The sequence below is a fragment of the Rhizopus delemar genome, genomic scaffold (assembly GCF_000149305.1).
Source record: "Rhizopus delemar RA 99-880 supercont3.9 genomic scaffold, whole genome shotgun sequence".
Lineage (NCBI taxonomy): Eukaryota > Fungi > Mucoromycota > Mucoromycetes > Mucorales > Rhizopodaceae > Rhizopus > Rhizopus delemar.
The window spans coordinates 249,817-261,844 of NW_027137835.1; the positions used below are offsets into that span (position 1 = coordinate 249,817).

The following is a 12,028-nucleotide window of genomic DNA, read 5'->3' on the forward strand; positions in this document are numbered from 1 at the left end:
TAACGTCGTGTCTGCTATTAATATAGAGATAGAGGAGCTGACGATGGACTTATTGACTCCTTTAATAAAAAAGATTAAGAAATTAATTCGATAGGTGTTGAAGTAAAGAAGGATACTAGTAAAGTCAGTGAATTATAAAGCAAGTTGCTGACACAAGCTAGCAATCATATCACTTTGATCAAAGTCAACGTTCATCAAAATCTCTCTCTCGTTCTAAACCGGATGGTCTGAATAAATCCAAAGAAATTAGATTGAGGGTAAGGAGTGAATCTTACATTGTCAAGATGAGGTTTGTCAAAATTTCAATTGTAGTCTGACGTGTTTTGTTTGCTTTCTCGTGTTTTGATCTTGTAGATCATTTTGAAAGCCCTTAGATTTTTTAGTATCTACAAAAAGGAATGTTGAGAATCATAGATATCTGCTGACCCTTTGTTGGAGAACTTGAATCTTTTTAAAATTAAGAATTTTCCAATAGTAACTTGAAGTATAAATTAATAGATGCTTTATTTGGTCAATTTTATAAAAAAAAAAAATGCTTTGAAAATTTACTGTTATCGTTATTAGGGGAAATAATACAAATAGTATAAATGAATGAGAGCCATATATGAAAGAAAGGATTAAATCAAGAATAGTAACAAGTTAAAAAATATTCTTCACACCATTAGAAAGTGGCGAAGCTTGTAACGTTTATAGAAAATCGTGGTTCAGAGGTCATGTCTGCGATGATATCATAAACCTAAAGCCTTGAGCAAGAAATGAGCTCAGAAAGATAAAAAGTTATTGGTAATTACTAGCGACAAGTTGAAAGAAGATTCGTTTTGACCAGCAACTCTATATATGGAAAGCTCTATGTTGATGAAAAGGTTGAAATGCGTTTAATAAATAAAGCTACATTTTCAATACCATCTTGCAAGATAAAGGGACTCAAAACCCTTCAAAAGGTTTTCACTGTAACCAAGGCTTGCTATAATAGCAAAAAGGAACTAAAGCGAAGCTCATTTGAAGATGCAAAAGAATTTAAAGCAATAAAAATAAAATCAATAGATATCATGAAGAAAAATTACCATTTTAATACAAACAGAAGAAACAAAGTTATGATGGTAAAAAAAAAAGAACAGCTTGTTAACAAGATTTATTATTGAATATAACAATTTTTGAGAGACATATTAATATAGACGATAGGTTCTATTGACGTTATTCACAAGATAGCAGTGACTGAGAAGACCATTTAACCAACAAGTTTTAATCAAGTAACCAAGTAATCATATAGCTATTTAACCAAGAAGTGCTCAAACAAATAACCAAATAATCAAGCAATCAATCAACCAAGCAATCAAAAAAATTCCACTACATTTCCATATCCAAAGCCATATCCATATCCCCTATCTCCTCCCTCATTCCAGAGCGTTGGCTTACCTACTATACACTTATACTTAGACCTATTGGCGCCACATCCTAGAAAGTACCCAAGGCCAAAATAGTACTTGCACGCCTGGAAACCTTGGTTAGTTGCCAGAAAGTCAATCCCATACTAAAGGAATGCAAGAGTGTCGATCCGGGATACAAAACAACAACAGTACACCACTCCAGGTAGGTTCTGGCAGCTCTTCATGACAACCAGAGCAAGGCCCTTAACCGTACCCTGTCTTCAGCGATGCAAAGCAGCGGTAATGGCCAATCAAGTTACCCAAAATAGGTTTTGGTTCGATACCTCCTAACAAAAGCACAAGCATTTATTCAAAATAACCGCATGGACTCCCCAGGGACCGCAAGCAATGGGTGAGCCTGTTAGCACTCGACAGTCCCGGTACTGTGGGCAGCCGACCCGAGAGCCTGCAACATTTGAATCACCAAATGAAGTGTTAGGTTACAACAAGCGGACCAGAGAGCATGGAGATGGCTGCTGAAAGCAACGAAATCTTGAACCAAAACTAGAGTCCACCTCGCAAAGAGAAGAAAGAGCAGAGGATAATTTGTAAAGAAAAAAAAAAGAAAAGAAAAAAAGGGAAAAAAAAGGGAAAAAAAAGGGTCTTTTTATACTTTTTTTGTTCCTTGTTTATGTTTGGCTTTCAATTTTTTTTTTCAGTCATATCATAATCCGACCAATAAGAGCCAATGGGTAATGTAACATTTATGCAAGCTATTGTGGTAAGAACTCATCATCGTATAATATATGCCTAAACCAGGTCATAGACGACCTTTAAAGAGTAAAAGCAGTACATAATGTACTTATACAAGTTCATAAGAATACCAGTAACCATTTTTTATGAAAATTACATAGAGTATTTTAATATTGTAATGAAACTTATTATAAAAGAGAATCTTCAAATACCTGCAAGGTACAATGTCCGTGTTACTAAATATGAACAATAGTAAATAGAAAGACTTGGATTGATTTTGTTGACCTTTTTTTGCTGATAAAAAAAATTTTTTTTCATGGATTTTTAGATCTAAAACGTAATCTTCAAGTTCAATGATCGTAGCCTAGATTAGGAAACTTGAGACTACAATTGGAAATTACTTGTGCAGTGTATAAATGCTCATTTTGCTGTAAATAGAGTAGGATGCTTACTTTTACTACACCTGCTATTCTCTATAACGAAAAGCTCTAGAGTGTTTTCACATGAAAAAGAAAGATGACAGTAAGCTAGGAAAACCAGTCTTTGTTTACATCGTACAAAAAAAAAGGGCAATCTCTGCTTAATTTTTCACACACGTTTCATTTTGCCTAGTTTCTTCTTTTTTAAATGTATTTCAATCTCTCACCAACTTGGTTCTTTATTAAATCATGATCCTTTATTTGTTATACATGCTCATAGTGTAACCACAAAAAAAGATATTTAATCAAGTAAAATGAACTGCATTTTACAGATAGATTTGTAAAAGAGAGAGAGTTATAAAGAAGTCGCTAAGTTACTAGATAAAAGAAGAAAAATGTCTTTGTAATGAAAGTGTTTGGGCAGATTTTCGTGAAAATCAATTGATACTTAGTATTGAGCGAATTCAGATTTATGAGGGATAGGAGAGTTGAAGATTATTTAGAATGAACGAAAATTCGCTTTAAAATAGTAAGGTTATTTTCTGAAAGTTACTTTCAAGATTTATTTAGCAACATATCACTATATGCCAAGTTTACCTTTTGCTTACATTATTTGAAAGTCCGGTACTTATTGACCTCATACTTTTTCTGTCTTTTTTGTCTTTCATGTCCAACATCACAATTCAATTTCGACAACTGGTTGAACAGAAAGCAAATTCAATCTCTCCAAAAAAAAGCAAGGAGAAGAAGCATGAGAAATACACATATGATCTCTTTACAAAGGAGGCTTATCGCATTTATCGCCACGTTGACAGTCTAAGACACTTCCTCTTATCCATCCGACCTGTTTACCTAAGTACAAGTAATCGACCAAGGACAACAAGGACACAAATTACGCAAAATACTGATGACCCACTTTTCTCACTGCTTCCTACTAATATTACTCACTTGACTGATAATGAACGAGATGAAATTGATTTTCAAGCAAAGCTCATCATCAAACGTTGCATTGATAGAATTAACGAACTAGAAGAATCTGAAAAAATTCGACAAGCTAATGAGGCCTCTAAGCCAACTCATCGATTTGCCCAATTTTTGAATTCGGTCTTGCCCTCAGTCTCTTCCACAGAGGATATCTTGAGCGTGCATCGAAGTAGTATGACTTGGTTACTCAATCAGCAACTTACACAGGTATCTAAAATTCAAAAGGACCAACAAGAGATTCGACTGAATCGAGAGATTGAAAAGAGTGAAAATCAGCTTTCAAGGTCAACCACAGTACTTTTACCACCACCACAACCTATTCCTGCTCAGAAAGAAGAACAAATTGAACTTGATGCGTTTGAAGAGATGTTATCCAAGGAGCAGATGCAAATACTTGAAAAAGAAAACTCAGTCATGCTGGAGAATTTGAATAATACCTTGAATCAGATCAAGAGCGCAGAAAAGGCGTTACTGGAGATATCCACTCTTCAAACACAACTGACAAATCATTTGGCTGCACAGACCCTTCAGACAGATAGACTTTATGCTGATGCTGTTGCAACTACCGAGACGGTTGAACGTGGTAATCTTCAGTTATTATCGGCTAAAGAAAGAAATAGAGGAAGTCGTAGGTTTATTCTAGCTTTTTTGATTGGTGCTAGTTTTGTCTTGTTGTTTTTGGATTGGTATTCTTAAGCAATAAAACCCATTGTGCTTTTGTAGTAAATTGGAATTTTCCTCGTTTATTGATGGAACGTTGGGAAGGAAAACATAAGGAACGTTTATATTTTTTAATGACCATATCAATGAATGAGTGTACATGCATTCAATTATAGATCAATACTTTAGAATTCTATACCATATTGTGCTCATATTTCAGATAGAGACAGAATTAAAGGCAGATACCTACATTGCTTGATAAAAAAAAAAATAAGAAATCTTTATAGAGTCATAAGGACCCATTTTACATAATACTGTACAGTACAAAATTCCTGCAAATAGGTTTATGCAGCCAGAATTTCCCTTACTTTTTATTAATTAAACATAATAAACCAATGATAATAATCGCTTATTTACAAAGAGGAATTTTTTTTTTTATTTAGAAGTTTGTTCACTATTTTTCCTTTTTGCAGGAAACTTTACGTCTGAATTATGACTAAAGCTTACACCATTGTTACGACGCCATATAACTTCAGGTTGTGATCTTGGATCCCAAGTATGATCAATAGGCGTATTACTTGATCGTCTACGAGCAAGATTAAAAGGTGTATTTTCATCTTTTTCAGCACCAGAGTTTCTTCGGTTAGCATAATAAGCTGCAGCGCCAAAAGCGCCTAATGATAAAAATGTTGCAGGACCAGGCATAATGTAATTATTTAATGAAAGAAAGTTATTATAATGCAACAGAGGGGTGCGTGTCTTTTATACTATTGGGGGGGGATAAAGTTTAGGAAAAGTCTATTTCTTAAACGCCACCACTTGTCATTGGACTATATTTATTTATGCAATTTTTTTTAATGTGGGAAAACTGATCATCATTGCTCAATAGTACTATATGCAGCAGCTTATTAATCGAGGTTGGTTTTGAGATTATTAATAAGTCTCATGGGGAAGTATAATGATTATGGGATGTTATATAAGCGTCGTATCTTTTTACGTTTCAAATCCTTTTTAAGCTTGCATAAACGTATGAATGAGAACATAAGTCATCTCAAGCTATCATAAATACACTTCTGTAGCATTTCATTATCACTTTTTACTCAATACTATACTTTTAATCGCAGACATTGCAGTGATTTGGGTTATCCTAAATGTTGCCTTCTTTTAAAGAAGTGGCTTTGCATTCTTAAGTTTTTTATCACCATTCTCTTTAGACTATGAATTGGCTTTACTCATATCTTTTGCAAGCAATGAAAGTTCATAAAATATAATTACGTGTATTTATAGCATATTATTTCGTTAAGCCCCAATTTCTTTCCTTTCAATACCAATTAAAAATATAAGACAATTTTCTTTAACATGATTGCTCTAGTAAAAAACAAAGGAAAGTATTGCTGATATTTCAAAATAAAACGATTTATTTTATTCAAAACTAATTAAATAGCTCCATATAATAAATGATTTAGAGCTTGATTTCCTTAAGACCATCCTTGAAGAAAGTGAAGAAAGGTGTAATACCATCTTCACGGTAGTTCAACAAAGCGACCATACCATCGGGGTTCATGGATTCACCAGTGTAGAATTCATAATCCTTAAAGTTTGTAAGGATTCTCTTGACAAGAGAAGCAGCACCCTTTTCAAAAGCTTCGACACGGTCAGGCTTGGTTTCTTGCAACTCCTTCTTGAGTGCCTTCATGTAACCCTTGATGTAGGTCATGTAAGACTTCTTGTCAAATTGAGTTTCAACAAGACGGAAGGAGTGAACAACGTTGTTGACAGTTTGAGCACTGCTTTCGACATCTTCGTCACCACCTTCGGCAGAGGGATTGGCTCCAATGTCAATGTTACCTTCTTCGACGGTGATCATCTTACAGTCAACTTCGTAAGCAATGTCATCAATGACCTTGATGGGCTATATAATAGAAAGATTAGTAAAAAAAATAATTTTTAGTAGAAAAGATAAAGCCATACGAAAGCATCAGAGCACATTTCATCGCCTACATTTTTTTGTAATCATTAATAACGTGTCCTTTTTCCTTTGCATCAATCTTGTTTTCTTACCGGAAATAACGTCAGAGTACAAGAGCATCTTTTAAAGTGTGATAGATGGATGGATGGAAAGAACCAAAGGATGGAATCTTTTTCTTTGTAAACTGTATCCATTCGAGGAACTTGTATTTCAATCGCCGACAAACGCCTGTGGAAATTTATTAAAATGTTGGTGAATTCTAGACTTTTTAAGTGACGATGATAGAATAACGTTGAGGTTAAATTAAGCTGAAGATGATGGCTTGTGAGCTGTACATTCATAAATATACAAGTTTCTCTTGAATAAAAACTTCATTTGAAGCCTTGTGTTATTCAGTAAATCAGATGATTTAAGGTGTAACAAACAGTTACCAGCAAAATACGAGCTTGAACTTACTTCAACCCAAGTTACTCTTAAAACCTAAAATTGCAAAGAAAAATTTCCATTTTCTTAACTTAATAACGAGGCTCTTGAATAATATGGCATGTATAACAAAGATAATGTCAATGATTCACCTTTTCCTAAATAGCAAATTAATTAATAGAGAAAGAAAAAGAATGAGAAGGCTCTAAAGCAATTATCACAGATGACCCACAGGTAACAATTCGTGTTCTCTATGATAAAAGTATTATATTAATGCATATATTTGCTTGAAGCAGAATTGTATATTAAATGCTTTGAAACAAACAGCAGTGACGCTTACAATCAACTGTCTTAAAACATTATACTGTTTTTTGAATATGAATTTGCGTTATTTCCTAATTTATTATGACGATTCTAAATTGGTAAGAACAAAAAACTATGGCTGGGTTTCCCTTTTTTTTTTGTACTGTGAGGAATTTTTTCCTATTCTTTTTGTAATGTCTAGCCACCAATTTTCCTGTTACGACTACTTGAGTAACGAGCAGGTTTGCAAGATACTATCTGAAGATCAAAATATCATCGACATCATAACGGAAAATTTATTGAATGTGTATGAAAATATATACATGTGTGATTCATTCGAAATTCTCAGGAATGGAGTAAGCATCATATATAAACCACGTTTAGAAAATCATTCTGCTTTGCCTCCTATCATCTTATAATTTCAGCCATATATTAGTCAAGCTGCAATGACAAATGCCATTGATCGATGTTACCAAATTCAGGTACAACAAATCAACTTCCATTGGTATTATTCATTTGTTCTGTAAGACTCTCGGAACCAATTTTGGACTTATTTGTACCTTTACAAGGTAATTCGTACTTGTATTATTTGCCAGTCACTTTCTAGTCACAAAAATGTCTATTAATGTCTGAACACTCTTTCGGACGAAATATCAGTGACGACAAAAATATTAATGGACTTGCCATTCTATCAATGTTTCTTCTTCAAGAAAAACAGGCAATAGCAAAGATTGAGAAATCGACAGACCCTGTCACTCAGGAGCTGTACATTAAGCGCAAAAATATTTTTTATTTTGATTAATCTCCTTGTTAAATATTAACAGAGATGACAGTTTATAAAATAAAAAAAAATGAAAAATAAAAACAAAGACTTAAAAAGACAATTATATAACCAGATTAAGTTGTAATATAAAAGTGTTTTCTAAAGTAAAACTAAAGAGAACAAAAGAGAAATCTTTATTTACAATATTAAGATATGGCATGAGACTTGAGTTTCTATTAATGGTAAAGATGTTAAACTTGACTACTCAAGTAACGTCTGTTATAATAGTTATTATATATGTAAAAGACCTCTTTTTGCATTGTCAACTGATCGTTTTACTTGCTTTAACTTTGATATTCCAAGTAGAGCTTCATTTTGAATACAGGGGGAATCATATTGTAAACGTTCCCCTGTCTCTAGGATTTGCTGGTAATGTTTAACTCTCACATCACAAGCACAGTTGGTAGCATTAAGTAATTGTTGCTCTCGATCAATATTTTTTCGCAAGACTTCTGTTGTAATTGAAAATAATTGTCTAATAGTCAGATTTTCCTATGAGTTATTTTCCAATAAACTAGTCTGTTGCTGAAGTATAAAGTTTGAAATTGTAGCAAATGGATCAGTTGAGCTGGTAAGCGTAGAAACATTTTTAAGTCTGATCAAATCTCCTTTTCTGGCCCAATATTCACAGTTAATTGATAAAGCACCATTAACATTTGATAGGCGCATGTTTTCAGTAGATATTGATATATGTTCTGGAGCGAATATCAGTAGTACTGGGAGGACTTGATAACGACGATAAACCATTACACAATAATGAACAGCTCTTAATATGAAATTGGCATCAACTGTTCTCTGAACTTCAATGATTATAGGTGATTGCTTCAGAGATCTATCTACTGGTTCATATAAGACGTATGATCCTGTTCCGTCATGCCATTCTGTATCTCCAACCCTGTAATTATCACCATTAACATACAAAATAGCAACCATAATGATGTTTTTTTTAAGAAAGGATGATTTAAAATAGTTTTACTGGTCTTGTGAGTACCAGGGCGCTCGGTAAATGGAATTCTTGATGTTAACAAGTGTTCTATTTAACAGTAAATTAATAACTTTTCTAGTTGAAAAGAAATAAAAGGTCCTATGAACTTACTTTCAACAGTCATTTAGTAAAAAAAAAAAAAAAAAAAAAAAAAAAAGCTCAAGCTAAATCAGCTTATCTGGCCTCATATATTGAATTAAAATGAGCCATTGGGGGAAGTGGATGATTCAGCGTTCATCGATGCCTTCTGTTCGCAGCCTCAATGGATCAATCACAAACCTAAACCATTTCGGTTGTTTCTAATACAGCGACCTCTACCATCATCGGCAATGTCACCAATATCAACTTTCAAATGATCACTTGTTTGGAAAATGCCTGCTTCGCCTGAAAGCCGGTCTTTATGGTATTGTCTATCCCACCATAAACTCTATAGCCAACCACTTTTCTCAAAATTTGACAACATTTTGACCTTTTCGCAATGTAAAGTTTGCTCTGCCAATACTGAAGACTTGCAACACCTCTTCATGCGCTGTCCCAGGAAATGGAGAGTATGGATAGATGCCTTCAACTTCTTTAGTCCACACCTCTCTTTCACTCCAGATGATGTATGCTTCATCCTCTGGCCTTTTCAGCAGTTTCCTTTTGTCGACAATACTGATCTCTAGACTCTCAGCTGCTGCGTACTCTCTGTTATCTGGCGTGCCCATTGGAGATCTACTATTGACGGTTTTCCTTTTATTGATAAACAGTTGGTCACTCGTGCTATGTCGCAGTTTGCCACCCTCAAAAGGGGTAGGCTCAACCTTGATTAGCATGTTCCATCGCTTAAACTCTGTTTCTTTGGCTCACATCGCTCTCAGACGTGTGGTTCCTATTATATTATATTTTATAAATAAAAATAAACTATTTATTTACAAAAAAACAAAAAAAAAAAAAAAAACTGTTGTCTAAAATTGGTGTTTGATCTGGTCTTGAATATACTTTTAGAAAGCTGCTTACGTTTGCTGATCCCATTGGATAACTTTCGATGCTGAATTATGCTATACAGCAGACATACTAGGGAAAAAGAAAGGTACTCGCTAACGAATTTTATGCTATTGAAAACGTCGCTGAAATTACCTTTTCTAGAAATATAAAATAAAGAATCATTGTAACGTGCCTTTACGCTATCCATTTATGGAAAGACCTACAGTCTAAGCCCAGTTGGCTTTATGTTTTGGAACTTTTTTTTATTTTTATTTTTACTTCTATTTTTTTATTCTTAAAAATGTTTAAGCTATCAATAGCTTGTTTCTGCACTATACTATTTTGTAGTGTAGTTCAAGCCTTATATCTACCAGGAGTTGCTCCAAATGATTACGAGAAGGATAGCAATGTACCTTTATTCGTAAACTCACTGACTCCAATGTCTATTCAACAGAAATCTTTGATATCTTACGATTATTATGACGAACGCTTTCACTTTTGTCAACCTGAAGGTGGACCCAAGAACCAACCTGAAAGTTTAGGCTCAGTCCTTTTTGGTGATCGTATTCTTACTTCCCCTTTCAAGGTAAAAACAAGTTCATCTATACGCATTCTTTCAAATTTACACTATATTCCCTACTTTTATTAGCTTTCACTTGGAAAAGAAGTTAAAAACGAGGTCTTGTGTACCTCTGATGCCATCCCTGCAAAGGATGTAGAATTCATTAATGAATGCATTGCGAATGAGTATGCTATGAATTGGGTAGTTGATGGTCTCCCTGCTGCACACATCACAATAGATGAACGCACCAACAAGGAATATTACAGCATAGGATTTGCTCTTGGCTCATCCCAAGCAAGTGTGAAGGAACTCAACAATCATTACAATATTGAGATCTCTATTCATCATCGTGATGATGGCAAATATCGTGTGGTAGGCGTAATTGTTTCTCCTACTAGCAGAAGACAAAGGGTTGGTCAGGATGGTGAGGCTGTGATTGAGGGTGGACCTATGATCTTGAGACCTAATGATAGAGTGGTTTATACTTACAGTGTCAACTGGGTGGTAAGAGCAATTGAAGAAAATGTGTGAGAGTATATCTTGAATTCTGTTTATTAGTTGTCTCAAACACCATGGGCTACTCGTTGGGATAATTATTTAAGTGTCTTGGACCCCTCTATTCACTGGTTTTCTCTTGTGAACTCGGTTGTGATTGTATTTTTCCTTACAGGTATGGTTTCCATGATCTTGATACGTGCTCTCCACAAGGATATTTCTCGTTATAATGCTGTTGAAGCACAAGAGGACGTTCAGGAAGACTATGGTTGGAAGTTAGTTCATGGTGATGTCTTCCGCCCCCCTCAGCGAGCCATGCTTCTTTCTGTCTTGGTTGGAAGCGGTGCTCAGATCGTTGCAATGACTGGCTTAACTTTAGGTACGTTACATGTAGGTTCCGTGAAAGGGTTGAGAAACTGAAATTGAATTTATATAGTTTTTGCTGTACTTGGTTTCTTATCACCATCCAATCGTGGTGCATTGGGAACAGTTATGATTGTATTTTTCATGATATTTAGTTGTATTTCTGGATTTGTGTCTGCACGCATATATAAGATGAACAATGGAGAAAGCTGGAAGATGAATATTGTATTAACTGCTACTCTTATTCCTGGATGTACCTTGAGTTTCTTGTTTGCCATGAACCTCTTCTTGATCCATTCACAGTCCTCAGGAGCAGTTCCTTTTGGTACTATGTTTACTCTTATTGTTCTTTGGATGATTATCGCCTTCCCCCTTAGTGTCGCAGGATCCTACTTGGGCTTCAGACAACCCCGTATTGAGCATCCTGTACGCACAAACCAAATCCCACGTCAAATCCCTGACCAACCCGCCTATCTTCGCAGCGTGCCTTCTATCTTGATGGGCGGTATCTTACCTTTTGGTGCTATCTTTATTGAACTTTATTTTATCATGAACTCTATCTGGTTCCATCGTATTTACTATGGTATCGGTTTCCTTTTCTTGGTCTACATTGTTCTCATCTTGACCTGCTCTCAAGTTGCTGTCTTGATGTGCTATTTCCATTTGTGTAGTGAAGATTATCATTGGTCATGGCGTTCCTTCTTAACTGCTGGTGCTGCTGGTTTCTATGTTTTCTTGTATTCTGTCCTATATTATTTTACAAAGTTAAACATCAGCACTTTCACTAGTACCATTTTATACTTTGGCTATTCTTTTGTCATCGGTCTCTTACTCACTGTGTTTACTGGTGCTATTGGTTACCTCTCTTGTCTGTACTTTTTACAAAAAATCTTTGCCAGCATCAAAGTAGACTAGAATACATTTTTTTTTTTGCACAATCTTTTAAAATAAAGTTT

General features: G+C 34.7%; 4 protein-coding genes across 4 annotated transcripts; 2 read left to right on the forward strand and 2 right to left on the reverse strand.

Moving 5' to 3' along the window:
• Positions 1–3,205: 3,205 nt before the first annotated feature.
• RO3G_11201 (uncharacterized protein) lies at positions 3,206–4,219 on the forward strand (the record flags this gene model as incomplete). The annotated part of the gene is made up of 1 exon (XM_067665785.1): positions 3,206–4,219. One exon carries the CDS (start codon positions 3,206–3,208, stop codon positions 4,217–4,219), a length of 1,014 nt encoding a protein of 337 aa, XP_067521886.1.
• A 399-nt stretch (positions 4,220–4,618) lies between these two features.
• Positions 4,619–4,888, reverse strand: RO3G_11202 (uncharacterized protein; the record flags this gene model as incomplete). Its single annotated transcript, XM_067665786.1, has 1 exon — positions 4,619–4,888. One exon carries the CDS (start codon positions 4,886–4,888, stop codon positions 4,619–4,621), a length of 270 nt encoding a protein of 89 aa, XP_067521887.1.
• A 757-nt stretch (positions 4,889–5,645) lies between these two features.
• Positions 5,646–6,272, reverse strand: RO3G_11203 (uncharacterized protein; the record flags this gene model as incomplete). Its single annotated transcript, XM_067665787.1, has 3 exons — positions 5,646–6,095; positions 6,155–6,180; positions 6,245–6,272. The coding sequence occupies 3 exons, from the start codon at positions 6,270–6,272 to the stop codon at positions 5,646–5,648; spliced, it is 504 nt and encodes a 167-aa protein (XP_067521888.1).
• Positions 6,273–10,091: 3,819 nt separating this feature from the next.
• RO3G_11204 (uncharacterized protein) lies at positions 10,092–11,987 on the forward strand (the record flags this gene model as incomplete). Its single annotated transcript, XM_067665788.1, has 4 exons — positions 10,092–10,238; positions 10,302–10,718; positions 10,773–11,088; positions 11,146–11,987. 4 exons carry the CDS (start codon positions 10,092–10,094, stop codon positions 11,985–11,987), a joined length of 1,722 nt encoding a protein of 573 aa, XP_067521889.1.
• Positions 11,988–12,028: the final 41 nt, after the last annotated feature.